Source organism: Hypanus sabinus, unplaced genomic scaffold, assembly GCF_030144855.1.
Source record: "Hypanus sabinus isolate sHypSab1 unplaced genomic scaffold, sHypSab1.hap1 scaffold_865, whole genome shotgun sequence".
Lineage (NCBI taxonomy): Eukaryota > Metazoa > Chordata > Chondrichthyes > Myliobatiformes > Dasyatidae > Hypanus > Hypanus sabinus.
Genome location: NW_026781717.1, coordinates 10,340 through 37,643, shown reverse-complemented (window position 1 = coordinate 37,643; position 27,304 = coordinate 10,340). Strand labels below are relative to the sequence as shown.

Below are 27,304 nucleotides of genomic sequence, written 5' to 3'. Positions count from 1 at the left end.
TTAATAGATGTATTTAAAATTATGAGGGGGATAGATAGAGTTGACGTGGATAGGCTTTTCCCATTGAGGGTATGGGAGATTCAAACAAGAGGACATGAGTTGAGAGATAGAGGGCAAAAGTTTCGGGATAAGAGGTGGGGTTTCTTTACTCAGAGAGTGGTAGCTGTGTGGAACGAGCTTCAGGTAGAAGTGGTAGAGGCAGGCTCGGTATTGTCATTTAAAGTAAAATTGGATAGGAGTCTGGACAGGAAAGGAATGGAAGGTTATGGGCTGAGTGCGGGTCGGTGGGACTAGGTGAGAGTAAGCGTTCGGCACGGACTAGAAGTGCCGAGATGACCTGTTTCCTTGCTGTAATTGTGATATGGTTATACGGGCCATTGGGTCTAGGTGAGAGTAAGATTTTGGCACGGACTAGAAGGGCCGAGATGGCCTGTTTCCGTGTGTAATTGTGATATGGTTATATGGGCCAGTGGGACTAGGTGAGAGGTAGCATTCGGCACTGACTAGAAGGGCCGAGATGGCCTGTTTCCGTGCTGTAATTGTTATATGGTTATATGGGCCAGTGGGACTAGGTGAGAGGTAGCATTCGGCACTGACTAGAAGGGCCGAGATGGCCTGTTTCCGTGCTGTAATTGTTATATGGTTATATGGGCCAGTGAGACTAGGTGAGAGTAAGCGTTCGGCACGGACTAGAAGGGCCGAGACGGCCTGTTTCCGTGCTGTAATTGTGATATGCTTATATGGGCCAGTGAGACTAGGTGAGAGTAAGCATTCGGCACGGACTAGAAGGGCCGAGACGGCCTGTTTCCGTGCTGTAATTGTGATATGGTTATATGGGCCAGTGGGACTAGGTGAGAGTAAGCGTTCGGCACGGACTGGAAGGGCCGAGATGGCCTGTTTCCGTGCTGTAATTGTGATATGGTTTTATGGGCCAGTGGGACTAGGTGAGAGTCAGCGTTGGGCACGAACTAGAAGGGCCGAGACGGCCTGTTTCCGTGCTGTAATTGTTATATGGTTATATGGCCAGTGGGACTAGGTGAGAGTAAGCGTTCGACACGGACTAGAAGGACCAAGACGGCCTGTTTCCATGCTGTAATTGTGATATGGTTATATGGGCCAGTGGGACTAGGTGAGAGTAAGCGTTCGGCACGGACTAGAAGGGCTGAGACGGCCTGTTTCCGTGCTGTAATTGTTATATGGTTATATGGCCAGTGGGACTAGGTGAGAGTAAGCGTTCGACACGGACTAGAAGGACCGAGACGGCCTGTTTCCATGCTGTAATTGTGATATGGTTATATGGGTCAGTGGGACTAGGTGAGAGTAACCGTTCGGCACGGACTAGAAGGGCCGAGATGGCCTGTTTCCGTGCTGTAATTGTTATATGGTTATATGGCCAGTGGGACTAGGTGAGAGTAAGCGTTCGACACGGACTAGAAGGACCGAGACGGCCTGTTTCCATGCTGTAATTGTGATATGGTTATATGGGCCAGTGGGACTAGGTGAGAGTAAGCGTTCAGCACGGACTAGAAGGACCGAGACGGCCTGCTTCCGTGCTGTAATTGTTATATGGTTATATGGCCAGTGGGACTAGGTGAGAGTAAGCGTTCAGCACGGACTAGAAGGGCCGAGATGGCCTGTTTCCGTCTGTAATTGTGATATGGTTTTATGGGCCAGTGGGACTAGGTGAGAGTAAGGGTTCGGCACGGACTACAAAGGCCGAGACGGCCTGTTTCCGTGCTGAAATTGTGATATGATTATATGGGCCAGTGGGACTAGGTGAGAGTAAGCGTTCGGCACGGACTAGAAGGGCCGAGATGGCCTGTTTCCGTGCTGTAATTGTAATATGGTTATATGGGCCAGTGGGACTAGGTGAGAGTAAGCGTTCGACACGGACTAGAAGGGCCGAGATGTCTTGTTTCCGGGCTGTAATTGTGATATGGTTATCTGGGCCATATAACTGCGAGAGGGCAGGAGCACGGGGTTCGTGAGGGATAGTAAATCAGCTGTGGCGAGGTAGAGCCGATGGGCTGAACAGCCTCATTCTGCCCTCTGAACCACATCAGAGGCTCATTTCTCTCAGCTCTTTCATCTTCCCGCCCAAACTCCCTCCCCCTCTGGACCCCTCTTTCCCCTCTTCACAGCACCCTTCCTTTCGTCTATCCTCTTCCTAGCCCTCTCCCATCCCCCCTCCTTCCCATCACTTTCTCCTCCAACCCCGCCTCTCTCCCCCTCACTTTTTTCACCATCCCCACCCTCGCCCCTCTCTTTCCCCACCTCCTCCCCTCGCCTCCACTCCCAGCCTCAAGGTCCCTGAGGGGGTATCAGATCCCCTGCCATATCCCTTACACCCCAGTAGAGGGCAAACACAGACAGAGTCACTCCAGCGATACCAAAAGCTCTTGCAAAGGAAGGAGGGGTGTAGCGGAGGGAGGGGTGACGGAGACGGGGATGGGTGTGGGGGGGAGGGGGTGACGGAGACGGGGAGGGGTGTAGGGGAGGGAGGGGTGACGGAGACGGGGAGGGGTGTAGGAGAGGGAGGGGGTGACGGAGACAGGGATGGGTGTGGGGGGGAGGGGGTGACGGAGACGGGGAGGGGTGTAGGGGAGGGAGGGGTGACGGAGACGGGGAGGGGTGTAGGGGTGGGAGGGGGTGACGGAGACGGGGAGGGGTGTGGGGGAGGGAGGGGGTGACGGAGACGGGGAGGGGCGTAAGTGACGGAGGGGTGACGGAGATGGGGAGGGGTGTAGGGGAGGGAGGTGGTGACGGAGACGGGGAGGGGTGTAGGGGAGGGAGGGGGTGACGGAGACGGGGAGGGGTATGGGGGGGAGGGGTGACGGAGACGGGGAGGGGTGTAGGGGAGGGAGGGGGTGACGGAGACGGGGAGGGGCGTAAGTGACGGAGGGGTGACGGAGACGGGGAGGGGTGTAGGGGAGGGAGGTGGTGACGGAGACGGGGAGGGGTGTAGGGGAGGGAGGGGGTGACGGAGACGGGGAGGGGTGTAGGGGAGGGAGGGGTGACGGAGACGGGGAGGGGTGTAGGGGTGGGAAGGGGTGACGAAGATGGGGAGGGGTATGGGGGGGAGGGGGTGACGGAGACGGGGAGGGGTGTAGGGGAGGGAGGGGTGACGGAGATTGGGAGGGGTGTAGGGGAGGGAGGGGTGACGGAGACGGGGAGGGGTGTAGGGGAGGGAGGGGTGACGGAGACGGGGAGGGGTGTAGGGGAGGGAGGGGGTGACGGAGACGGGGAGGGGTGTAGGGGTGGGAAGGGGTGACGAAGATGGGGAGTGGTATGGGGGGGAGGGGGTGACAGAGACGGGGAGGGGTGTAGGGGAGGGAGGGGTGACGGAGACGGGAAGGGGTGTAGGGGGGGAGGGGGTGACGGAGACGGGCAGGGGTGTATGGGAGGGAGGGGTGACGGAGACGGGGAGGGGTGTAGGGGAGGGAGGGGGTGACGGAGACGGGGATGGATGTAGGGGAGGGAGGGGGTGACGGAGACGGGGAGGGGTGTAGGGGAGGGAGAGGGTGACGGAGACGGGGAGGGGTGTAGGGGTGGGAGGGGGTGACGGAGATGGGGAGGGGTGTAGGGGAGGGAGGGGGTGACTGAGATGGGGAGGGGTGTAGGGGAAGAAGGGGGTGACGGAAACGGGGAAGGGTGTAGGGGAGGGAAGGGGTGACGGAGACGGGGAGGGGTGTAGGGGAGGGAGGGGGTGACAGAGACGGGGAGGGTTGTAGGGGAGGGAGGGGTGACGGAGACGGGGAGGGGTGTAGGGGTGGGAGGGGTTGAGGGGAATAGGGGTGGGAGAGGGTGACGGAGACGGGGAGGGGTGTAGGGGAGGGACAGGGTGACGGAGACGGGGAGGGGTGTAGGGGAGGGAGGTGTGACGGAGATGGGGCGGGATGTAGGGGAGGGAGGGGTTGACGGAGACGGGGATGGGTGTAGGGGAGGGAGGGGGTGACGGAGACGGGGATGGGTGTGGGAGGGAGGGGTGACGGAGACGAGGAGGGGTGTAGGGGAGGGATGGGGTGATGGAGGGGGATGGGTGTAGGGGAGGGAGGGGGTGACGGAGACGGGGAGGGGTGTAGGGGAGGGAGCGGTGACAGAGATGGGGAGGGGTGTGGGGGAGGGAGGGGGTGACGGAGACGGGGAGGGGTGTAGGGGAGGGAGGGGGTGACGGAGACGGGGAGGGGTGTAGGGGAGGGTGGGGGTAATGGTGACGGGGAGGGGTATAGGGGAGGTTGGGGGTAATGGTGACAGGGAGGGGTATAGGGGTGGGGTTAATGGTAACGGGGAGGGGTATGGGGAGGGTGGGGGTAATGGTGACGTGGAGGGGTGTAGGGGAGGGTGGGGGTAATGGTGACAGGGAGGGGTATAGGGGAGGGTGGGGGTAATGGTGACAGGGAGGGGTATAGGGGAGGTTGGGGGTAATGGTGACAGGGAGGGGTATAGGGGTGGGGTTAATGGTAACGGGGAGGGGTATGGGGAGGGTGGGGGTAATGGTGACGGGGAGGGGTATAGGGGAGGGTGGGGGTAATGGTGACGGGGAGGGGTGTAGGGGAGGGTGGGGGTAATGGTGACGGGGAGGGGTGTAGGGGAGGGTGGGGGTAATGGTGACAGGGAGGGGTATAGGGGAGGGTGGGGGTAATGGTGACAGGGAGGGGTATAGGGGAGGGTGGGGGTAATGGTGACAGGGAGGGGTATAGGGGAGGGTGGGGGTAATGGTGACGGGGAGGGGTGTAGGGGAGGGTGGGGGTAATGGTGACGGGGAGGGGTATAGGGGAGGGTGGGGGTAATGGTGACGGGGAGGGGTATGGGGAGGGTGGGGGTAATGGTGACGGGGAGGGGTGTAGGGGAGGGTGGGGGTAATGGTGACGGGGAGGGGTGTAGGGGAGGGTGGGGGTAATGGTGACGGGGAGGGGTATAGGGGAGGGTGGGGGTAATGGTGACGGGGAGGGGTGTAGGGGAGGGTGGGGGTAATGGTGACGGGGAGGGGTGTAGGGGAGGGTGGGGGTAATGGTGACGGGGAGGGGTATAGGGGAGGGTGGGGGTAATGGTGACGGGGAGGGGTATAGGGGAGGGTGGGGGTAATGGTGACGGGGAGGGGTGTAGGGGAGGGTGGGAGTAATGGTGACGGGGAGGGGTATATGGGTGTGTGGGGGTAATGGTGACGGGGAGGGGTGTAGGGGAGGGTGGGGGTAATGGTGACGTGGAGGGGTGTAGGGGAGTGTGGGGGTAATGGTGACGGGGAGGGGTATAGGGGAGGGTGGCGGTAATGGTGACGTGGAGGGGTGTAGGGGAGGGTGGGGGTAATGGTGACGGGGAGGGGTATAGGGGAGGGTGGGGGTAATGGTGACGGGGAGGGGTATAGGGGAGGGTGGGGGTAATGGTGACGGGGAGGGGTATAGTGGAGGGTGGGGGTAATGGTGACAGGGAGGGGTATAGGGGAGGGTGGGGGTAATGGTGACGGGGAGGGGTATAGGGGAGGGTGGGGGTAATGGTGACGGGGAGGGTTGCAGGGGAGGGAGAGGATGGGGAGAAGTATGTTTTTATTTACTTTTTGACTGAAATTTTCCCGAATTTGTGGGGGGTCATTCCTAATTTCCTGCTTTTTGATTGGATGGAAAGGAAATACATTCAATAATTTTTTTTTAAAAAAAGCACAAAATGCTGGCAGAACTCAGCGTCTGTGGGACTGTGGGACGACCTTTCGGCCCGAAACCCGCTGCTGTCTGGCCTGCTGAGTTCTGCCAGCATTTCTGCAGATTCAATCGCGGTTCCTTCAATAAATCACGGGCTGCAAAGTAAACCTCGATTCTATTGGCCAGCAACCCAGGAGCTCTTTGGCTATTGGTCCACTCCGGGATCAATCACGCTAAGCCCCGCCTCTGTGGGGGGGGCTGAAAGGTAATCCTTGTCCTCAATGGTCAGCAACGCCGTCAATCAGTCTACTCCCGCCCCAGCATAACCGCTGACTCACTCTGACAAGGAAACTGACTCACCCAGACGCATTCTCCCGCCCTTCCTGCGCTGGAAGTTGATTGGTCGTTCGAGACGTCCATCAAAACGGCTGTCAACAACTCCTTTCGCCACGTGGGACTCAACAACAAACCGAAGCCCACACGCAGATGGTTCCAATTGGTGGAGCCGACCCCGTAGCCGTTCAGTGATTGGACTGGACAAACGTCCTTTCCACCTTCCCCATTTGAGGGTGCAAACTGGCGGCGGCAGCACTTCTCTGATTGGCGGAAGGCAGCCATCGCTCTCATGTGATTGGTGCAGGCGGGTGTCACGCGTGAGTAGAAGGGCGGAACCCCCGCGGAGTGCGGGTGAAGGAGGAGACGCCATCTTGTTCACAGCGAAGGCGGCGTTGAGTTGTTTTGTTTCACCGTATCTGGCAGAAACGGCGGACAGGCCCGTAACCGGCGAGCGGACGGCATCGAGCATGCGGTTCCAGTACCAGAACGAACAGCCGTTTGAGCTACGGCGGGCGGAGGGCGAGAAGATACGTGCCAAGTACCCCGACAAAGTCCCGGTGCGCGTTACACGTCGTCGCGTCTGATTGGCCGCACCGTCCGTCCTTCAGAACCTGTTGCCCGGTGATTGGTGTGACGTGGCGCGACCCCAACCTGTCCGATTAGCGTCCGCCCCCTTCCCTGTGCGAGTGGACGGCAGGCCGTCAATCAATTCCAGTGCGCCAGTTCACTGGCTGCATGATCTGTCAATCTGTGGCTCCCGGCCAATCGCTCGTGGCGATTGGCGACCGGATTGTCATTGGGCTTTCCCTGCTGTCAATCAGATGGTAACTCCTGCCCTCAAATTGAGGGCTGCCCCGGCCTTGAACTCGCCACCTGTACCCCAGCCTCTACCCCTTTTCCTATCCCTCCTCTACCCCTCCACGTACCGTTCTACCCCCTCCTCCAACCCTCCCCTTACCCTTCTTCCCCCTCCCTCAACCCTCCACGTACCGTTCTACCCCCTCCTCCAACACCCATTACCCTTCTAACCCCTCCACGTACCGTTCTACCCCCTCCTCCAACCCTCCCCTTACCCTTCTACCCCCTCCCTCAACCCTCCACGTACCGTTCTACCCCCTCCTTCAACCCTCCGATTACCCTTCTACCCCCTCCCTCAACCCTCCACGTACCGTTCTACCCCCTCCAACCCTCCCCTTACCCTTCTACCCCTTCCCTCAACCCTCCACGTACCCTTCTACCCCCTCCCTCCTCTCCCTTTATCCTTCTACCCCTTCCTTCAACCTTCCCCTTACCCTTCTACTCTTTCAACCCACCACGTACCCTTCTATCCCCTCCCTTAACCCTCCCGGTACCTACCCCCTCACCCTTCCCAGTACCGCTTCTTCTACCTTCCTCCACCCCTCCCTCTATCCCACCCAGTACCCCTTCTTCTACTCCCTCCTGTTAACCCCTCCGTCTACCCCTTCCAGTACGTCTTCCAAAACCCGTCCTCTGTCCCCTTTCTAAGCCCCCCCCCCCCACCTTCCTCTTCTGGACACTGTGACACCCACCAGCTCGACAATACCCTTGCACTGAGAAGTTATATTTCCCAGAGTGTCTGGTTCCGACACAAGGGGAGATTCCTCATTCTGTAACCACACACACAAACACACACCCACAGACACAAATACACGCAGAAACACACACTCACGGACAAACACATACACAGGCACCCACACACATACTCACACACGCCTATTCACACACACATTCTCTCTCACGCACACATTCAGATACACACACACACACAGAAACACACGCAGAGTCACCACAGATATACATCACGTACACACGCAGTTGCAGACACAGGCACGTACAGTAAGACTGTACATACACACACGTACACACTCACGTGCGCGCACAGTCTCAGCCACACTGTCTCGCTCTGGGCTATGCACAGATTAGACAGACACGAAGACCCCCACACTCAAAGACGCGAGGACAAGTGCAGTGCCGGACATTCTCAGTGAAATACATAGAACTACAGCCCACAGGCACGCTGACAGATACTCCCCTACTCTGTCCCTCTCATCTCTTTTTAATGTTTTTTTAATTCAATTTTTAAGATAATTACATAGAATAATAGAGTATAAAATCAGCTCTCCCCCCCTCCCCTTAAACCTTCCCCTTTTAACATCCCCAACTTAAAAAAAAGAAAAGGGAGAAAGAAAGAAAGAGTGCCCGGATATCAGAAGATCTCCACAGGCTCCATGGAATTCAAAATAACTTTAATATATACATCTATTTCTTTCCCCAAATAACTTTATCTTCAAAGGGCCTATATATTTAATCCTGTCTTTTGTAAATAAGGATGCCAAATTTTCAGAAATGTATCATATGCATTTCTTAAATTATAAGTAATTTTTGCAAGTGGAATGCAGCTAAATTATTGTTGTTATTAAATTCAGATTATTATCTGAACGGTGGCCGATTAGGAAAAGGGGAGGTGCAACGAGACCTGGGTGTCATTGTACACCAGTCATTGAAGGTGGGCATGCAGGTACAGCAGGCGGTGAAAAAGGCAAATGGTATGTTGGCATTCATAGCAAAAGGATTTGAGTACAGGAGCAGGGAGGTTCTACTGCAGTTGTACAAGGCCTTGGTGAGACCGCACCTAGAGTATTCTGTGCAGTTTTGGTCCCCTAATCTGAGGAAAGACTTTCTTGCCATTGAGGAAGTACAGAGAAGGTTCACCAGATTGATTCCTGGGATGGCAGGACTTTCATATGAAGAAAGACTGGATCGACTAGGCTTATACTCACTGGAATTTAGAAAACTGAGGGGGGATCTTATTGAAACGTATAAAATTCTAAAGGGATTGGACAGGCTAGATGCAGGAAGATTGTTCCCGAAGTTGGGGAAGTCCAGAACGAGGGGGTCACAGTTTAAGGATAAAGGGGAAGCCTTTTAGGACGGAGATGAGGGAAAACTTCTTCACACAGAGAGTGGTGAATCTGTGGAATTCTCTGCCACAGGAAACAGTTGAGGCCGGTTCATTGGCTATATTTAAGAGGAAGTTAGATATGGCCCTTGTGGCTAAAGGGATCGGGGTATGGAGAGAAAGCAGGTACACGGTTCTGAGTTGGATGATCAGCCAGGATCATACTGAATGGCGGTGCAGGCTCGAAGGGCCGAATGGCCTACTCCTGCACCTATTTTCTATGCTTAAATATTTCATTATTCCAACGGTCCATGGTTAAGCATGAATCTGATTTCCAAGTAACTGCAATAGCCTTTTTGGCTGCTGCCAATGCGATTTTTATAAATTTTTCGTCACTCTCATCTCTCTTCCCTCCCTGTAAATCACACCACCCGCCTCTCGTCTCGTCCCTCGCAGTCCTCCCTCTCTCTCGAGTGACGCCCTCGTGCTCTCTGCCCCGCCAGGTCATTGTAGAGAAGTGCCCGAGGACCCGTCTACGCTCGTTGGACAAGAAGAAGTATCTGGTGCCCTCTGACATCACAGGTACCCTGAGGGCAGGCAGGGATCACAGAGGGAGGGTAAAGGGGGAGGCTGACAGAGAGTCGCAGGGAATCTGAGACGGGAACCGTGCACGGTGCCCCCGCTGTGTGGGTCTGACCCAGGTGGGATACGGAGTATCTGGTGCCCTCTGACATCACAGGTACCCTGAGGGCAGGGAGGGGTCACAGAGGGAGGGTAAAGGGGGGAGCTGACAGAGAGTCGCAGGGAATCAGAGACGAGAACTGTGCAGGGTGCTCCCAGTGTGTGGATCTGACCCGGGGGGGATACGGAGACAGGAACTGTGCACGGTGCTCCCGGTGTGAGGGCCTGACCCAGGGGATACGGAGACGGTAACTGTGCACGGTGCTCCCGGTGTGTGGGTCTGACCCAGGGGGATACAGAGACGGGAACTGTGCACGGTGCTCCCAGTGTGTGGGTCTGACCCAGGGGGGGATACGGAGATGGGAACTGTGCACGGTGCTCCCGGAGTGTATGTCTCTGACCCAGGGGGGGAATCAGAGACGGGAACCGTGCACGGTGCTCCCGGTGTGTGGGTCTGACCCGGGGGGGGATTGGGAGACGGGAACTGTGCATGGTGCCCCCGCTGTGTGTGGGTCTGACCCAGGGGGGAATCAAAGACGGGAACCGTGCACGGTGTTCCGGGTGTGTGTGGGTCTGACCCAGGGGGATACAGTGACGGAAACTGTGCACGGTGCTCCTGGTGTGGGTCTGACCCAGGGGGATACGGAGACGGGAACTGTGCACGGTGCTCCCGGTGTGTGGGTCTGACCCAGGGGGATACGGAGACAGGAACTGTGCACGGTGCTCCTGGTGTGTGGGTCTGACCCAGGGGGATACGGAGATGGGAACTGTGCACGGTGCTCCTGGCGTTGGTGACATTTGTCCCGTCTCTCTCTCTCCCGCAGTGGGACAATTCTGTTTCCTCATCCGGAAACGCATTCAACTGCGTCCCGAGGAGGCCCTGTTTTTCTTCGTCAATAACGTGCTCCCTCCCTCGAGTGCCACCATGGGCGAGGTTTACAAGGTGAGGAGGGGGGGGTGAGACGAAGGGAGAGAGCGAGGGAGGGAGAGGGCAGAAGTCCTGTGTATCAAGGGGGGAGAGGAGGGAAGGCGGGTTGCGTGGGCACTGGGGAGGATTCGAGAGAGAGGGCGAGAAAATTAGTTTGAAGTTGTGAAGAGGGAAGGGGAGAGTGGGCGGGGTCAGAATAAGGCTAATTTGGTGGGGATGGGAGGAGCCTGCCCCTCTCTGTCACCCACAGCACCCACACTTCTCTGTCCCCTCCCCAGACTCACCCTTGCCTCTCCTTCGAGCCAGCACTGCCATTCACTGATCATGGCTGATCATCCACAGTCAGTACCCCGTTCCTGCCCCCTCCCCATATCCCACGACTTCACTATCTTTAAGAGCTCCATCTAACTCTCTCTTGAATGCATCCAGAGACTTGGCCTCCACTGCCTTCTGGGGCAGAGCATTCCGCAGATCCACCACTCTCTGGGTGAAAAGGTTTTTCCGCATCTCTGTTGTAAATGGCCTACCCCTCATTCTTAAACTGTGGCCTCTGGTTCTGGACTCACCCATCAGCAGGAACATGCTTCCTGCCTCTAGTGTGTCCAATCCCTTAATAATCTTATATGTTTCAATCAGATCCCCTCTCATCCTTCTAAATCCCAGCGTATACAAGCCCAGTTGCTCCAATCTTTCAACATATGACAGTCCAGCCATTCCGGGAATTAACCTCGTGAACCTACGCTGCACTCCCTCAATAGCAAGAATGTCCTTCCTCAAATATGGAGACCAAAACTGCACACAATACCCCAGGTGGGGTCTCACCAGGGCCCTGTACAGCTGTAGAAGGACCTCTTTACTCCTATACTCAATTCCTCTTGTTATAAAGGCCAACATGCCATTAGTTTTCTTCACTGCCTGCTGTACCTGCATGCTTGCTTTCATTGACTGACGTACAAGAACACCTAGATCTCGTTGTACTTCCCCATTTCCTAACTTGACTCCATTTAGATAGTAATCTACCTTCCTGTTCTTGCCACCAAAGTGGATAACCTCACATTTATCCACGTTAAACTGTATCTGCCATACACTTGCCCACTCACCCAACCTGTCCAAGTCACCCTGCATTCCCATAACATCTTCCATACATTTCACCCTGCCACCCAGCTTCGTGTCATGACTTGGAGCAAGGTTCCTCTCTCCCTGAGAGGCGACCAACAATCTGGGAAGGGCTGACCGGAGCTGTCCGAGTCTCATCCTCCGCTGGCCAATGGAAACCAGGTGCTGGTGATTGAGAGGAATTGGGAACGACTGGGAATCAAGTGTGGGGATTAAGGACCAATTAGGGAGGAAATGGAAAAGGTGGGAAATTCCAACCAGGACGGGGAAGGTGTTGGAGTCGATTATTCAGGGTAACTTTGTTGCAAGGTTTAAGGGCATATGCAGTTAGGTGGAGACTGGGAGGCCATAAGACACACCAGTAAAAATAGGCCGTTCAGCCCGTCGCCTCTGCTACACCACTCCGCCATGGCTGATCGCGGGTTCCACTCAACCACGTATACCTGCCTTGTCGCCATCTCCTTTGATGCCCTGACCGATCAGGGAACTACCAGTTTCTGCTTTGAGTAGTGTTACGAATGAGGAGCAACTCTGAGGGGCCGAAGGGCGCAAAGTCGCCCCCTCCTTTTTGAGAATCGCAAGATCGCTAGTATTTCAGGTCTGGGACCCAGGAAACGAGAGAGGTACACATCATGTCAATAATGAGAGAGAGAGAGAGAGAGAGAGACGCAGAATACACAACCAGGTGGAATGTCTCCTGACTCAAGCTGAACGGAACCACTGATTACTGCTGTTGTCTCTTGGAGAAGGAATTGTGTATTGAGCACTGTACTATTGGGGAGAATGAGGGAGAGAGTTGAGAGGGGATCAGCGGAGGGAGGGAGGGAGAAGACGGGGGAGTTCTTCTAATTTACGGGGATGCAGCTCAGAATTGATCCCTCCGGCCATGAGACACCCAGAAGTCCCCCAGTACAACCCTGGCCTCACTGCAGGGCAATTGACAGCGGGCAGTGAATTTACCCGACCATCTTGTCTCCGGACTGCGGGAGAAAACCAAGTCACTTTTATTGTCATTTCGACCAGGTCCAGATGGTCTGCATCCATGAAAGGAGCCATTAGGAGGTAGTGACCATAACATGATAAGTTTTTATCTGCAATTTGAGAAGGATAAGGGCAGCTCGGAGGTGTCAGTGTTGCAGTTGAACAGGGGAAACTATGGAGCCATGAGGGAGAAGCTGGCCAAAGTTGACTGGACGGATAGCCTAGCAGAAAAGACAGTGGAACAGCAATGGCAGGTATTCTCGGGAATAATGCACAGGGTGCAAATTCAGTTCATCCCCAGAGAAGGAAGGATTCAAAGGGGGGAAAGGGGCCACAGTGGTTGACAAAGGAAGTCAGAGATTGTATAGCATTTTAAAAAAAAGGAAGTATGACAGAGCTAAGGTGAGTGGGAGGACAGATGATTGGGAAGTTTTTAAGGAACAACAGAACTTAACTAAAAAGGCAATACGGGCAGAAAAAATTAGGTACGAACGCAAGCTAGCCAGGAATATAAAGGAAGATAGCAAAAGCTTTTTTAGGTATGTGAAGAGAAAAAAGATAGTTAAGAACAATGTTAGGCCCTTGAAGAATGAATTGGGTGAAATTGTTGTGGGAAACGGAGAAATGGCAGAAGAATTTAACAAGTACTTTAGATCTGTCTTCACTCGGGAAGACACAAGCAATCTCCCAGATGTATGGATGGGCCAAGGACATAGGGTAACAGAGGAAATGAAACAGATTGACATTAGGAAGGAAACAGTGATGAGTAGACTGATGGGACTGAAGGCTGACAAATCCCCAGGTCCAGATGGTCTGCATCCTAGGGTACTAAAGGAGGTGGCTCTGGAAATTGTGGATGCATTGGTAATCATTTTCCAATGTTTCTTAGATTCAGGATCAGTTCCTGAGGATTGGAGAATAGCTAATGTTATCCCAGTTTTTAAGAAAGGAGAGAGGGAGAAAACTGAGAAATATCGACCTGTCAGCCTGACATCGGTAGTGGGGAAGATGCTGGAGTCCATTATTAAAGATGAAATAGTGGCATATCTAGATAGCAGTGATAGGATTGGGCCGAGCCAGCATGGATTTACCATGGGCAAATCATGCTTGACTAATCTGTTGGAGTTTTTCGAGGATGTAACCAGGAAGTTAGACGGGGGAGATCCAGTGGATGTAGTGTACCTCGATTTTCAGAAGGCATTTGATAAGGTCCCACATTGGTGGGTAAAATCAGAGCTCATGGCATTGGGGGGAAGGCATTGACATGGATAGAAAACTGGTTGGCAGATAGAAAGCAAAGGGTAGCAGTGAATGGGTGTTTCTCGGAATGGCAGGTGGTGACTTGCGGGGTGCCACAGTGCTCGGTATTGGGACCACAGCTGTTTACGATTTACGTCAACAATTTAGATGAAGGCATTGAGAACAACATCAGCAAATTTGCTGATGATACTAAGCTGGGTGGCAGTGTGACATGTGATGAGGATGTTAGGAGAATTCAGGGTGACTTGGATAGGCTGGGTGAGTGGGCAGATACTTGGCAGATGACGTTTAATGTGAATAAGTGACGTTATCCACTTTGGGAGTAAGAACAGGAAGGCAGATTATTATCTGAATGGTGTAGAGTTAGGTAAGGGAGAAATACAAAGAGATCTAGGAGTCCTTGTTCATCGGTCACTGAAGGTGAATGAGCAAGTGCAGCAGGCAGTGCAGAAGGCTAATGGAATGGTGGCCTTTATTACAAAGGGAATTGAGTACAAGAGCAAGGAAATCCTCTTGCATTTGTACAGGGCCCTGGTGAGACCACACCTGGAGTATTGTATACAGTTTTGGTCTCCAGGGTTAAGGAAGGACATCCTGGCTGCAGAGGAAGTGCAGCGTAGATTCACGAGGTTAATTCCTGGGATGTCCGGACTGTCTTACGGAGAGGGGTTAGAGAGTCTGGGCTTGTACACGCTAGAATTAAGGAGACTGAGAGGGAATCTGATTGAAACATATAAGATTATTAAGGGATTAGACAAGATAAAGGCAAGAAATATGTTCCAGATGCTGGGAGAGTCCGGTACCAGAGGGCATGGTTTGAGAATAAGGGGTAGGTCATTTAGGACAGAGTTAGGAAAAACTTCTCCCAGAGAGTTGTGGGGGTCTGGAATGCACTGCCTCGGAAGGCAGTGGAGGCCAATTCTCTGGATGCTTTCAAGAAGGAGCTAGATAGATATCTTATGGATAGGGGAATCAAGGGATATGGGGACAAGGCAGGAACCGGGTATTGATAGTAGATGATCAGCCATGATCTCAAAATGGCGGTGCAGGCTCGAAGGGCCAAATGGTCTACTTCTGCACCTATTGTCTATAACTGCTGGTACAGTACACAGTAAAAACGAGACAAAGTTTTTCAGGACCATGATGTTACATGACACAGTACAAAAACTAGACTGAACTACATAAAAACAACACAGAAAAAAACTACGCTAGACTACATACCTACCCAGGACTACATAAAGTGCACAGAACAGTGCAGGCATTACAATAAATAATAAACATGACAATAGGACAGTAAGGTGTCAGTCCAGGCTCTGGGTATTGAGGAGTCTGATGGCTTGGGGGAAGAAACTGTTACACAGTCTGGTCATGAGAGCCCGAATGCTTCGGAGCCTTTACCCAGACGGCAGGAGGGAGAAGAGTTTGTATGAGGGGTGCGTGGGGTCCTTCATAATGCTGTTTGCTTTGCGGATGCAGCGACTCGTGTAAATGACCGTGATGGCGGGAAGAGAGACCCCGGTGATCTTCTCAGCTGACCTCACTATCCGCTGCAGGGTCTTGCGATCCGAGACGGTGCAATTTCCGAACCAGGCAGTGATGCAGCTGCTCAGGATGCTCTCAATACAACCCCTGTAGAATGTGATGAGGATGGGGGGGTGTGGTGGGAGATGGACTTTCCTCAGCCTTCGCAGAAAGTAGAGACGCTGCTGGGCTTTCTTTGCTGTGGAGCTGGTGTTGAGGGACCGGGTGAGATTCTCCGCCAGGTGAACGCCAAGAAATTTGGTGCTGTTCACGATCTCTACCGAGGAGCCGTCGATGTTCAGCGGGGAGTGGTCGCTCCGTGCCCTCCTGAAGTCAACAACCGTCTCTTTTGTTCACATTCAGAGACAGGTTGTTTTCTCTGCACCAGTCCGTTAGCCTCTGCCCCTCCTCTCCGTAAGCCGACTCGTCGTTCTCGCTGATGAGACCCACCATGGTCGTGTCATCGGCGAACTCGATGATGTGGATCGAGCTGTGTGTTGTAGCACAGTCGTGGGTCAGCAGAGTGAACAGCAGTGGACTGAGCACGCGGCCCTGGGGGGGGCCCCCGCGCTCAGTGTCACAGGAGAGAACGTACAAACTCCTTACAGGCAGCAGCGAAAATTGAACGCGGGTCGCCGGTACCCTAAAGCGTTGTGCTAACCAGTACGCTACCCAAGGAAGGAGGGAGGGGATGACGAGAGAGGGAGGGGGTTTGGAGCGCTTGTGCATGAATCACTAAAGGTCGGTTTGCGGGTCCAGCGGGCTGTCGGGAAGGCAAGTGGGACGTTGGCCTTCGTTGCTGGAGGGATTGAATTCAGGAGCAGGGAGGGCACGCTGTAACTGTACAGGGTACTGGTGAGGCTGCACCGGGAGTCCTGCGTGCAGTTCCGGTCTCCTGACTCGAGGGAGGGTAGACTGGCTTAGGAGTGAGTGCAGGGGAGATTCACCAGGTTGATTCCAGGGATTGAGGGGGTTAGACTATGAGGAGAGATCGAGTCTCCTGGGACTGAACGGATCCCGACCCGGATCTGGGCCGTACCTTCCACATATCCCGACCCGTCTCTCGGGGTTTTTCCCCGCTTTTCTATTTAAATTTATGTTATATTTACTATCGATCAGTACTCCAGGGAGCACGAAGCGCAGAAACAAATATCACTGCGATGATTGTACGCTCCAGTATCGATTGTTTGGTGACAATAAAGTAATAACTCCCTGGAATTCAGAAGGATGAGGGGAGATCTTATCGAAACGTACGGAATTTTGAAGGGACGGATAAGATGGAGACAGGAAAGCTGTTTCCACTGGTGGGTGAGAGGAGAGCGAGGGGACACAGCCTGAAGATTCGGGGTGGGGGGGGAAGATTTAGGAAGAGTTTGCAGCGTGACCTCCCTGCTCCTGAATTCAATCCCTCCAGCAACTAAGGCCAACTTCCCATTTGCCTTCCCGACAGCCCGCTGGGCCCGCAAACCGACCTTTAGCAATTCATGAACAAGCGCTCCCCGGTCCCCCTGCAGGACAGCGTGCGGCAGTCTTTCACCATTTAAATAATCATCTGCTCTTCCATTATCCCTTGTACGTTGTACTCCACCTGCCAGACCCTTGCCAGCTCGCTGAACCCATCTCTATCCCTCTGCAGACTCTCCCCGTCCCGGGTACAATCTGCTTTTAGTGTCACCGGCGAACGTCGAGACGCCGCGCTCGGCCCCTCGTCCAGATCGTTAATGTATATCGTGAATAGTCGTGGACCCCGCACCGACCCCCGCTCGCCACCGATCGCCAACCCTTTCTGTTATCGAGCGGTATCAGCCCATGCCCTTCCCTTGGAGTACAGTGGGCAGTTCCGGTCTCCTTACTCGAGGAAGGGTAGACTGGCTTTGGGGGCAGTGCAGGGGAGGTTCACCAGGGTGATTCCAGGGATGAGGGGGTTGGACTGTGAGGAGAGATCGAGTCACCTGGGACTGTACTCTCTGGAATTCAGGAGGAGGAGAGGGGATCTTACAGAAACACACAACATTATGAAAGGGACGGATAAGATGGAGGTAGGAAAGTCGTTTCCACCGCTGGGTGAGACGAGAACGAGGGGACACAGCCTGAAGATTCGGGGTGGGGGGGGGGGGGGAAGATTTAGGACGGAGATGAGGAGGAACAGTTTTTTCCGGAGAGTGGTGAATCTGTGGAATTCCCTGCCCAGGGAAGCAGTGGAGGCTGCCTCAGTGAATATATTTAAGGCAAGATTGGATGGATGATTGCATAGTCGGGGAATTGAGGGTTATGGGGAAAAGGCAGGGAGGTGGAGCTGAGTTTACGGACAGATCAGCCATGATCTTATTGAATGGCGGGGCAGGCTCGATGGGCCGGATGGCTGACTCCTGCTGCTGTTTCTTACATTCCTCTCTCCCTCTTCTCTTCCCCTCACTCTCTCCTCATCCTCTTCCCTCTCCCTCTCACCATCTCACACAGTTTTGATCCGCCCTCGCTCACCCTCTCACCATCCTTCCCCCTCCTCTCAGTTTCAACCCGCCCTCACGTAGCATTAGATAATCTGGAAATGATTTAAAAGTACGGGCAGCCCCCGGGTTACGAATGAGTTCCATCCCTGAGTCCGTCTTTAAGTCGGAACAGGTACATCCGGTATTATTTAGTGTCAGTTAGCCAAACGTTTGTCTTAGTATATAGTACATATTTTAGCTTTCTATGCATTTAAAACACTTAAGAAACATACGTATTTCAATAATTAAACCACTGCGTTGCTTAGTTATAATCATAGCTTTCATCGGGGCAGGGCCTTTCACATTCTCCATTAAAATTGTTCCGATCGTTGACCGACTAGCCTAACGTTTTTCCAGTGACCGATGGCGTTTCACCTCCTTCCCATCGCTTTATTTTCAATCGCGGTCGTGATTATTTTCGTGAACAGAAACACCGCGGATTCAGAGCTGCACCGCAGGGTCCTAATGTCCGCCGCTCTGAGACGATTTAAATAAAGTCCGGGGTTCTGCTGGGTCCTAAAGACCACCGCCACTGAGCCTGCTTAAATAAGGGACTTGAGCATCCGCGTGTTTTGGTATCCGCGAGGGGGGTGTCTCGGAACCAATCCCCCGCCGATAAGACTGTCCTCGCTGGAATTCAGAAGGAGGAGAGGGGATCTTACAGAAACATACAAAATTATGAAAGGGTTAGATAAGATAGAGGCAGGAAAGTCGTTTCCACCTCTGGGTGAGACTAGAACAAGGGGACACAGCCTGAAGATTTGGGGGAGAAGATTTAGGACGGAGATGAAGAGGAACTACTTTTCCCAGAGAGTGGTGAATCTGTGGAATTCCCTGCCCCGTGAAGCAGTGGAGGCTCCCTCAGTGAATATATTTAAGGCAAGGTTGGGTAGGTTCCTGCATCATAGGGGTATTAAGGGTTATGGGGGGAAAGGCAGGTAGGTGGAGATGAGACCGTGGTCAGATCAGCCATGACCTTTTTGAATGGAGGGGCAGGATGGCTGACTCCTGCTTCCTGCTCCTGTTCTTATGAAACAATCAGGTGTACGAGGGGCGATTGATATGTTTGTGGTCTCAGGTAGAAGGAGTCAATTTTAGAGAACCGAACACATTTCTTTTTGCACGCCGTCCCCTCCTACGTTTACACACGCAGTCCAGCGGTCGTGGAGCGTACGGGTCTTGCAGGAAGTGTCCGCAGATGGGTGATTGGTATGTTTGTGGCCCAAGCCGGAAGGAGATGAGGGATACAGCTCTCATTACCTGCACTTGTGGGTCAACTCTTTGAGTGATTATGCACAAAGTTTGCAGTTTAATAACTCATCTCCTCCTACCGTAGGCCACGGACTTATCAATAACACCCCCCCCCCCCCCCCCCGATGAGTTATTAAACTTCAAACTTTCTGCAGGATCTCTCAAGGAGTTGACCTGCCCGTGAGTGTAACGAGAGCTGTGTAGCTCATCTCCTCCTACCGCAGGCCACAAACTTATCAATCACCCCTCTGTGGACACTCTCCGGAGATGCAAGACCCGTTCGCTCCACGACCGCTGGACTAAGTGTGTAAACGTAGGAGGGGACGGTGTTGGAAAAGAGATGTGCTAGGCTTTCTGAAATTGACTCCTTCGACCTCGGGTCACGAGCGTATCAATCACCCCTCGTATGTACAAATATATTGAAAACAAATCTCTGCCCCTCCCCCCTCTCTCTCTCTCGCTCTCTCTCACTCTCCCCCTACCTCCCTCCCTCCCTCTCTTTCTCTCTCTCCCTCTCCCCTCCCTCTCTCCCTCCCTCTCCATATTCTCTCTACCTCCCTCTCTCTCTCTCCCTCTACCCTCCCTCTCTCCCTCCCTCTCCCTCTCCATATTCTCTCTTCCTCCTACCTCCCTCTCTCTCCCTCCCTCTCTCCTCACCCTCCCTCTCCCTCTCCCTCCCTTACTGTTTGTGTCTCTCCCCCCTCTCCTCCTCTCTCTCCCTCCTCCTCCCTCTCCCCCTCCCTCCCCCCTCTCCCTCCCTTACTGTTTATGTCTGTCTCTCTCTCTCCCCCTCCCTCTTTCCCTTTCCCTCCCCCTCCCCCTCCCACTCTCTCTCCCCTACTGTTTATGTCTCTCAGTCTCTCTCCCTCTCCCCCTTCCCTCTCTCCCCCCGACTGTTTATGGGTCTCTCAGTCTCTCTCCCTCTCCCCCTCTCTCATTCTCATTCTCACAATCTCATTTAAGATACTTAAATAAGTTGGTCCAAAACTGAGGTATTATCAGTGGCACATGACGTGAAATTTGTCAACTTAGCAACAGCAGTTCAATGCAATACGTAGTACAGAAGAACAGAAATGTCAAAATAAAGAGATCCATTTACTGTATCTTACATTAAATAGATTAAAAATCATGCCAAAGCAGAAATAATATTTATTGGAAAAAAGTGAGGTCGTGTCCAAAGGTTCAACATCCATTCAGGAATCGGATGGCCGAGGGGAAGAAGCTGTTCCTGAATCGCTGAGTGTGTGTCTTCAGGCTCCTGTACCTCTTCCCTGATGGCAGAGGGGAAGAAGCTGTTCCTGAATCGCTGAGTGTGTGTCTTCAGGCTCCTGTACCTCCTCCCTGACGGCAGAGGGGAAGAAGCTGTTCCTGAATCGCTGAGTGTGTGTCTTCAGGCTCCTGTACCTCCTCCCTGATGGCAGAGGGGAAGCTATTCCTGAATCGCTGAGTGTGTGTCTTCAGGCTCCTGTACCTCCTCCCTGACGGCCGAGGGGAAGAAGCTGTTCCTGAATCGTCGAGTGTGGGCCTTCAGGCTCCTGTACCTCCTCCCTGATGGCAGAGGGGAAGAAGCTGTTCCTGAATCGCTGAGTGTGGGTCTTCAGGCTCCTGTACCTCCTCCCTGATGGCAGAGGGGGAGAAGCTGTTCCTGAATCGCTGAGTGTGTGTCTTCAGGCTCCCGTACCCCCTCCCTGACGGCCGAGGGGAAGAAGCTGTTCCTGAATCGTCGAGTGTGGGCCTTCAGGCTCCTGTACCCCCTCCCTGATGGCAGAGGGGAAGAAGCTGTTCCTGAATCGCTGAGTGTGTGTCTTCAGGCTCCTGTACCTCCTCCCTGATGGCAGAGGGGGAGAAGCTGTTCCTGAATCGTCGAGTGTGTGTCTTCAGGCTCCTGTACCTCCTCCCTGATGGCAGAGGGGGAGAAGCTGTTCCTGAATCGCTGAGTGTGTGCCTTCAGGCTCCTGTACCTCCTCCCTGATGGCAGAGGGGAAGAAGCTGTTCCTGAATCGCTGAGTGTGTGCCTTCAGGCTCCTGTACCTCCTCCCTGATGGCAGAGGGGAAGAAGCTGTTCCTGAATCGCTGAGTGTGTGTCTTCAGGCTCCTGTACCCCCTCCCTGATGGCAGAGGGGAAGAAGCTGTTCCTGAATCGCTGAGTGTGTGTCTTCAGGCTCCTGTACCCCCTCCCTGATGGCAAAGGGGGAGAAGCTGTTCCTGAATCGCTGAGTGTGGGTCTTCAGGCTCCTGTACCCCCTCCCTGATGGCAGAGGGGAAGAAGCTGTTCCTGAATCATTGAGTGTGTGTCTTCAGGCTCCTGTACCTCCTCCCTGATGGCAGAGGGGAAGAAGCTGTTCCTGAATCGCTGAGTGTGTGTCTTCGGGCTCCTGTGCCTCCTCGTACGAACAAGCTGGATGAACTCAGCCGGCCGGGCGGCATCTGTCGAGGTTTCGGGCCGAGACCCTCCGTCAGGGCGAAGAGAGTGCTGCCACGAGCACTGACGAGGGGTCTCGGCCCGAAACGTCGACGGATGCCGCCCGGCCGGCTGAGTTCATCCAGCTTGTTTGTACGTGTTGATTTGACCACAGCGTTTGTGTTTTCTGTACCTCCTCCCCGACGGTAACAGTGAGAAAAGGGCACGCCCTGGGTGCCGGAGGCTCCTCGGTAATGGACGCTGCCTTTCCGAGACTCCGCTCCCCGAAGATGTCCTGGGTACTCTGTAGGCCGGTGCCCAAGATGGAGCTGACTAGATTTACAACTCTCTGCGGCTTCATTCGGTCCTGTGCAGGAGCCCCTCCCCACCAGACAGTGATGCAGCCTGTCGGAACGCTCTCCACGGTACAACCACAGAAGTTTTTGAGCATGTTTGTGGACATGCCAGATCCCTTCAAACTCCTCATGAAGCACGGCCGCTGTCTCGCCTTCTTCGTAACTGCATCGATATCCCCAAATCTCGCTCGCCTCTGGTCTCGATACTCCTCGGATCCTCTCCTACCCCCTCCCCTTTCCTGCCCATCCACCACCCCCCCCCCTTTCTGCGGGAAGGGTGACCTGCAAACAGATCCACGCCCCTGGGGGGTCAACATCTCTGAAGATCTAGCCGGGGCCCGAGGCACGATCGCAGCTCAATTTCACCCTTTGCTGCTGTCTTGTGTCATGAAACGTCACGTTTCAGAAACGAACCAACGGCAATAGATTACACCTGGAGTCTGGTTTCGATGTTAAAACCACCATCTTTATTAGTAATTACTAGCCATATAGTAACTTAAGACAGACAGACTTTAACGATCCCGAGGGGAAACTGGGTTTCGTTACAGCCCAAGAATAGCGTAGAAATATAGCGATGTAAAACCGTAAATAATTAAATGATAGTAGGTAAATCACACCACGTGGAAATAAGTCCAGGACCAGCCTGTTGGCTCAGGGTGTCTGACCCTCCGAGGGAGGAGTTGTAAACTTAACCAAGATAAACAAACGTTACCAGTGTTAAGTGTATATTTGAGCCTTAATATAACTCCCAAACTATTGAGCTTGGGGGAAACAAGCCTGCGAGTCTTGGGATGGTTGTTACGAACCCCGTAACTGGGTGTCTGACCAGCAGAGAAAGAAGTATCCGTTGGGGTCTGGTGGTACTATTTTCAAACAGTGTTTATTATTAAATACACAAATGCAAATATATAGATAATACACGTTAGCAATAATAAACCTAAAAGTGTGGGAATAATAATAATCGATAATAAACACGCGGTATCGATGTCTAGGGGATAATGAATTGTCATTTATAAGTATAAAGTTCAGTTCAGTTCAGACGTGCTGAGGTAGATATTGGTTGTTGATTTGTAATTGTTGGAGAGAGAGAGAGTGAGAGAGCGAGCGAGATGTAACGGCTACAGTCAGGCGAACCTTCCTTTGCGATCTTGGTCCGTCATGTCGTTGTGGCCATTCGGTTACGACCCCTCTGTCCTGCTAGACCGTTCTTCTGTGGTGGACTCGTCACTCTGGCATGAGTGGACACACACACAAGTCCCCACCGGCCCTGCTATTAACACTGTGAGTCAAACTGACCGATCTCTTTGTTCGGTCTCCAATGCCCCGCACCTTCCCGTGGGTTCCAACACTCAATCAGTGCTCAATAGTGTGTCTCCTGGTGTATCTGAGGGGTGTCTCTCCAGACCTCACTTTTATCCCCACTCACGGGGTCTCAGTTGTCCATCAATTTTGAATGACTGTGTCCATCAAACCAGCCCACTCCGGCTGTCCACTGAGGAATTTTAATGAACAGAATGGTACAAGATAAATAACCCTCTCAGAAGTCATAATACAGTGAATCAACAAGCCTCTCTCCCCTCCATTATCTGTAGAAGATGTTCTGGCATGTTCTCTCTCTCCTGAGCAGCATAGCAACAGTAACGGTTTGCGATTCTCCCGGGGTTGGGGGGGGGGGGGGGGGATCATGGGCAACTCTGCACCCTTCTGCCCATCAGAGCTGTTCATCCTTGGTAAAGTGGGGAAATTCAGTCAGGGAGAGAGGTGTTTGTAATCCACGTTGTACAGGAGGGAGGAGGTAAGGACGAAGCATTCCGCCGGTCCCACGCCGCTGAAACGGGATAGCGGTCGTTCCGAATCCGCATGCGGATTATAGACAACAGGTGCAGGAGCAGGCCGTCCGTCCGGCCCTTCTACCCAGCACCGCCATTCACTGTGATCGTGGCTGATCATCCACAATCAGTACCCCGTTCCTGCCCTCTCCCCATATCCCTCGACTCTGCTAAGAGCTCGATCTAATGCTCTTTTGAACTGTTCTTAAACTGTGGCCTCTGTTTCAGGACTCCCCCAACATCGGGAAAATGTTTCCTGCCTCTAGCGTGTCCAATCCCTTAATAATCTTATATGTTTCAATCAGATCCCCTCTCATCCTTCTAAATTCCAGTGCATACAAGCCCAGTCGCTCCAATCTTTCAACATATGACAGTCCTGCCATTCCGGGAATTAACCTCGTGAACCTACGCCGCACTCCCTCAATAGCAAGAATGTCCCTCCTCAAATTTGGAGACCAAAACTGCACACAATACCCCAGGTGTGGTCTCACCAGGGCCCTGTACAGCTGCAGAAGGACCTCTTTACTCCTATACTCAACTCCTCTTGTTATAAAAGCCAGCATGCCATTAGCTTTCTTCACTGCCTGCTGTACCTGCATGCTTGCTTTCATTGACTGACGTACAAGAACACCTAGATCTCGTTGTACTTCCCCATTTCCTAACTTGACTCCATTTAGATAGTAATCTGCCTTCCTGTTCTTGCCACCAAAGTGGATAACCTGACATTTATCTACATTAAACTGCATCTGCCATACATCTGCCCACTCACGCAACCTGTCCAAGTCACTCTGCATTCTCATAACATCTTCCATACATTTCACACTGCCACCCAGCTTCGTGTCACCAGAAGTAACCTGCCACAGGAATATCGTCTTCAAGTGGTTCCCACACAACAGACCCAGGCAAGGGTTAACACAAGTGGTCCCACAAGATACCCCCGAAACCCACTCCTGTGGGTTATGCGAAGTGATCTGTACACATTCGTCATGCGCTGTGTGCCGACGTTTAACCCGATCCTTTGGGCTCAGAAGTTCCAAACTATCGTGGCTGGTGTGTCTCTATTCTGCCTCTCTCCCTCTCTCCCCCTCCCTCACCCCTCTCTCTCCCCTCTCCCTCTCTCTCTCCGCCTCACTTTCTCTCCCCTCTCTCTCCCCTCCCTCACCCCTCTCTCTCTCTCCCCCTCCCTCTCCCACTCCCCTCCCCACTCTCCCTCCCTCCCCACTCTCTCTCTCTCCCTCTCTCCCTCCCTCTCACTCTCTCCATCTCTCCCTCCCTCCCCCCTCTCCCCACTCTCCCTCCCTCCCTCTATCCCTCTCGACAGTCCACAGTAAAGTTCGTCACACTTGCCTTAAGATTGGAGAGGAGGAGGAGGAGGGAGAGGGTTGGGGTCCATGGAGGGAGGGTGGAAGAGGGGGCGGGGCAGGGAAGTGAGACTGACGACCTCCCGATTGCGGAGACAGTGGAAGGTTGGGGGGGTGGGGGGGGAAGAGACGGCGGCCTGGAGGGGTGTGGTGGGCAAAGAGCGAGGGATCTTCACGTCACCCCTCTCGTCTTCTGTCTCCCCGCAGGAACACCACGAGCAAGACCTGTTCATGTACCTGCTCTACAGCTGTGAGAGCGTCTATGGAAACTGAACGTCGACGGGGAGGGGAGGTGTGTGCCTGTCCCTGCACGTGGAGGGGAGGGGAGGGGTGGGGAGGGCAAGGGCCGGGCTTTTGGAATCTCCTGTCAGTGTGGAGGGGGTGGGGGGGGGGAAAGCGACGAGGGAGCAACAGCGTGTGTCCGTGTCCCTCCTCACGTCCGAGCGGGGAGTGGCGTCGGAGTACGTGAGAGGAGCAGGGGTTGGGGAAGGAGGAGGGAGATCAGTGAAGTAGGGGAGGGTAGAGGTGGGGCAAGAGTGGTTGGACCCAGAATATTGATGTTCCCAGTCACGGAGATTGGGGCTTCTTCCATCTCCCTGTCCATTTGTTCCCTCCGTGTCCCTCTTTCCCCCTCCCCTCTATCTATCCTCCCCCTCCCTCTCTCCCTCCCCTCTTTCTCTCTCTCTCCCCTTCCCCCCTCTATCTACCCTCCCCCTCCCCCTCTCCCCCCTCTCTCTCCCTCCCTCCCCTCTCTCACTCTCTCCCCCCATAGCTTATCTTATAGACAATAGGTGCAGAAGTAGACCATTCGGCCCTTTGAGCCTGCACCGCCATTCTGAGATCATGGCTGATCATCTACTATCAATACCTGGTTCCTGCCTTGTCCCCATATCCCTTGATTCCCCTATCCATAAGATACCTATCCAGCTCCTTCTTGAAAGCATCCAGAGAATTGGCCTCCACTGCCTTCCGAGGCAGTGCATTCCACACCTCCACAACTCTCTGGGAGAAGAAGTTTTTCCTTAACTCTGTCCTAAATGACCTACCCCTTATTCCCCTTATTATCTTCTCCCCATCCGGCATCCCTCCCTGTCTCACCAAACGTCTCCCCACCCCTCTATATCTTATATTCCCCTGCCCCCTCACTATCTCTCGCCAGCACTCTCTCTGTCTCCATCTCCCTCTCCCCTTTCTGCCCCTTCTCTCTCTCTCCCTCTCTCAGCTCTATCTCTCATCCACACCCCCTCCTCTCTCTGCCCCCTTTCATTCTTCCTCTTCCCTGATCCCCTCTCTCTTCCCATCCCTCCCTCTCATCCGCACTCGCTTTCTCTGTGTCCCCTCTTTATCCGCCTGTCTCTGCCCTCCCCTCCCCTCTCTCCCTCTTCCCCCATCTCCCTCACTGCCTCACTGAGGGGAAGAAGCGCCCTCAGGCTGCAGGGTCTCTGCTACACCAGTCCGGGCTGGTGCTGCGTCCATTCGTGTATATACCGGGTTAAGTTATGTTTGCCAATGCGTTCAATAAAACTGGAGTGTTAAACGTTCCACCGTCTATTCTCTTCCGAAAAGAATTGGTGCGTCTCGAAAAGGTTCTTGGAGAGATCGGTGACAGAGCGCAGGAGGATGGGAGGTAACATGATGGAAGAGTACGGGGGGGGGGGGGTGTTGAGTTAAGGAGCCGCAGGGGAATGTCGCAGCTCTGTAATGTCGCAGCTCTGTCTCGAAAAGGTGCTTGGAGAGATCGGTGACAGAGCGCAGGAGGATGGGAGGTAACATGATGGAAGAGTACGGGGGGGGGGGGGGGTGTTGAGTTAAGGAGCCGCGGGGGAATGTCGCAGCTCTGTCTCGAAAAGGTTCTTGGAGAGATCGGTGACAGAGCGCAGGAGGATGGGAGGTAACATGATGGAAGGGGGGGGGTGTTGAGTTAAGGAGCCGCGGGGGAATGTCGCAGCTCTGTCTCGAAAAGGTTCTTGGAGAGATCGGTGACAGAGCGCAGGAGGATGGGAGGTAACATGATGGAAGAGTACGGGGGGAGGGGGGGTGTTGAGTTAAGGAGCCGCGGGGGAATGTCGCAGCTCTGTCTCGAAAAGGTTCTTGGAGAGTTCGGTGATGGAGCGCAGGAGGGTGGGAGGTAACATGATGGAAGGGGGGGGGGGGTGTTGAGTTAAGGAGCCGCGGGGGAATGTCGCAGCTCTGTAAGGCCCTGGTTGGACCCACACTTGGGGTATTGTGTTCAGTTCT

General features: G+C 53.9%; 3 protein-coding genes across 4 annotated transcripts in view; 1 reads left to right on the top strand and 2 right to left on the bottom strand.

The window, feature by feature from the left end:
• The window catches only part of LOC132390339 (uncharacterized), a 92,501-nt gene extending 86,060 nt beyond the window's left edge, over positions 1-6,441 (bottom strand). Inside the window, exon 1 of the mRNA XM_059962948.1 lies at positions 5,997-6,441. Within this exon, the coding sequence (XP_059818931.1) occupies positions 5,997-6,441 (445 nt within the window). The remainder of the gene's footprint in view (positions 1-5,996) is intronic.
• Positions 6,123-26,651, top strand: LOC132390341 (gamma-aminobutyric acid receptor-associated protein-like). 2 transcript variants are annotated; one of them, XM_059962950.1, is made up of 5 exons: positions 6,293-6,529; positions 9,396-9,474; positions 10,398-10,516; positions 25,274-25,358; positions 26,633-26,651. In XM_059962950.1, exons 1-4 carry the CDS (start codon positions 6,440-6,442, stop codon positions 25,337-25,339), a joined length of 354 nt encoding a protein of 117 aa, XP_059818933.1. In that variant the 5' UTR covers positions 6,293-6,439; the 3' UTR covers positions 25,340-25,358; positions 26,633-26,651. The 2 variants fall into 2 exon arrangements, with proteins under 2 accessions (XP_059818934.1, XP_059818933.1); XM_059962951.1 differs by lacking the exon at positions 26,633-26,651 and having other exon boundaries at positions 6,123-6,529; positions 25,274-26,607.
• On the bottom strand, positions 10,523-20,776 carry LOC132390340 (uncharacterized). The gene is made up of 2 exons (XM_059962949.1): positions 20,524-20,776; positions 10,523-20,383 (listed from the first exon to the last, which is right to left on the bottom strand). The coding sequence occupies exon 2, from the start codon at positions 11,753-11,755 to the stop codon at positions 10,844-10,846; it is 912 nt and encodes a 303-aa protein (XP_059818932.1). The 5' UTR covers positions 11,756-20,383; positions 20,524-20,776; the 3' UTR covers positions 10,523-10,843.
• Positions 26,652-27,304: the final 653 nt, after the last annotated feature.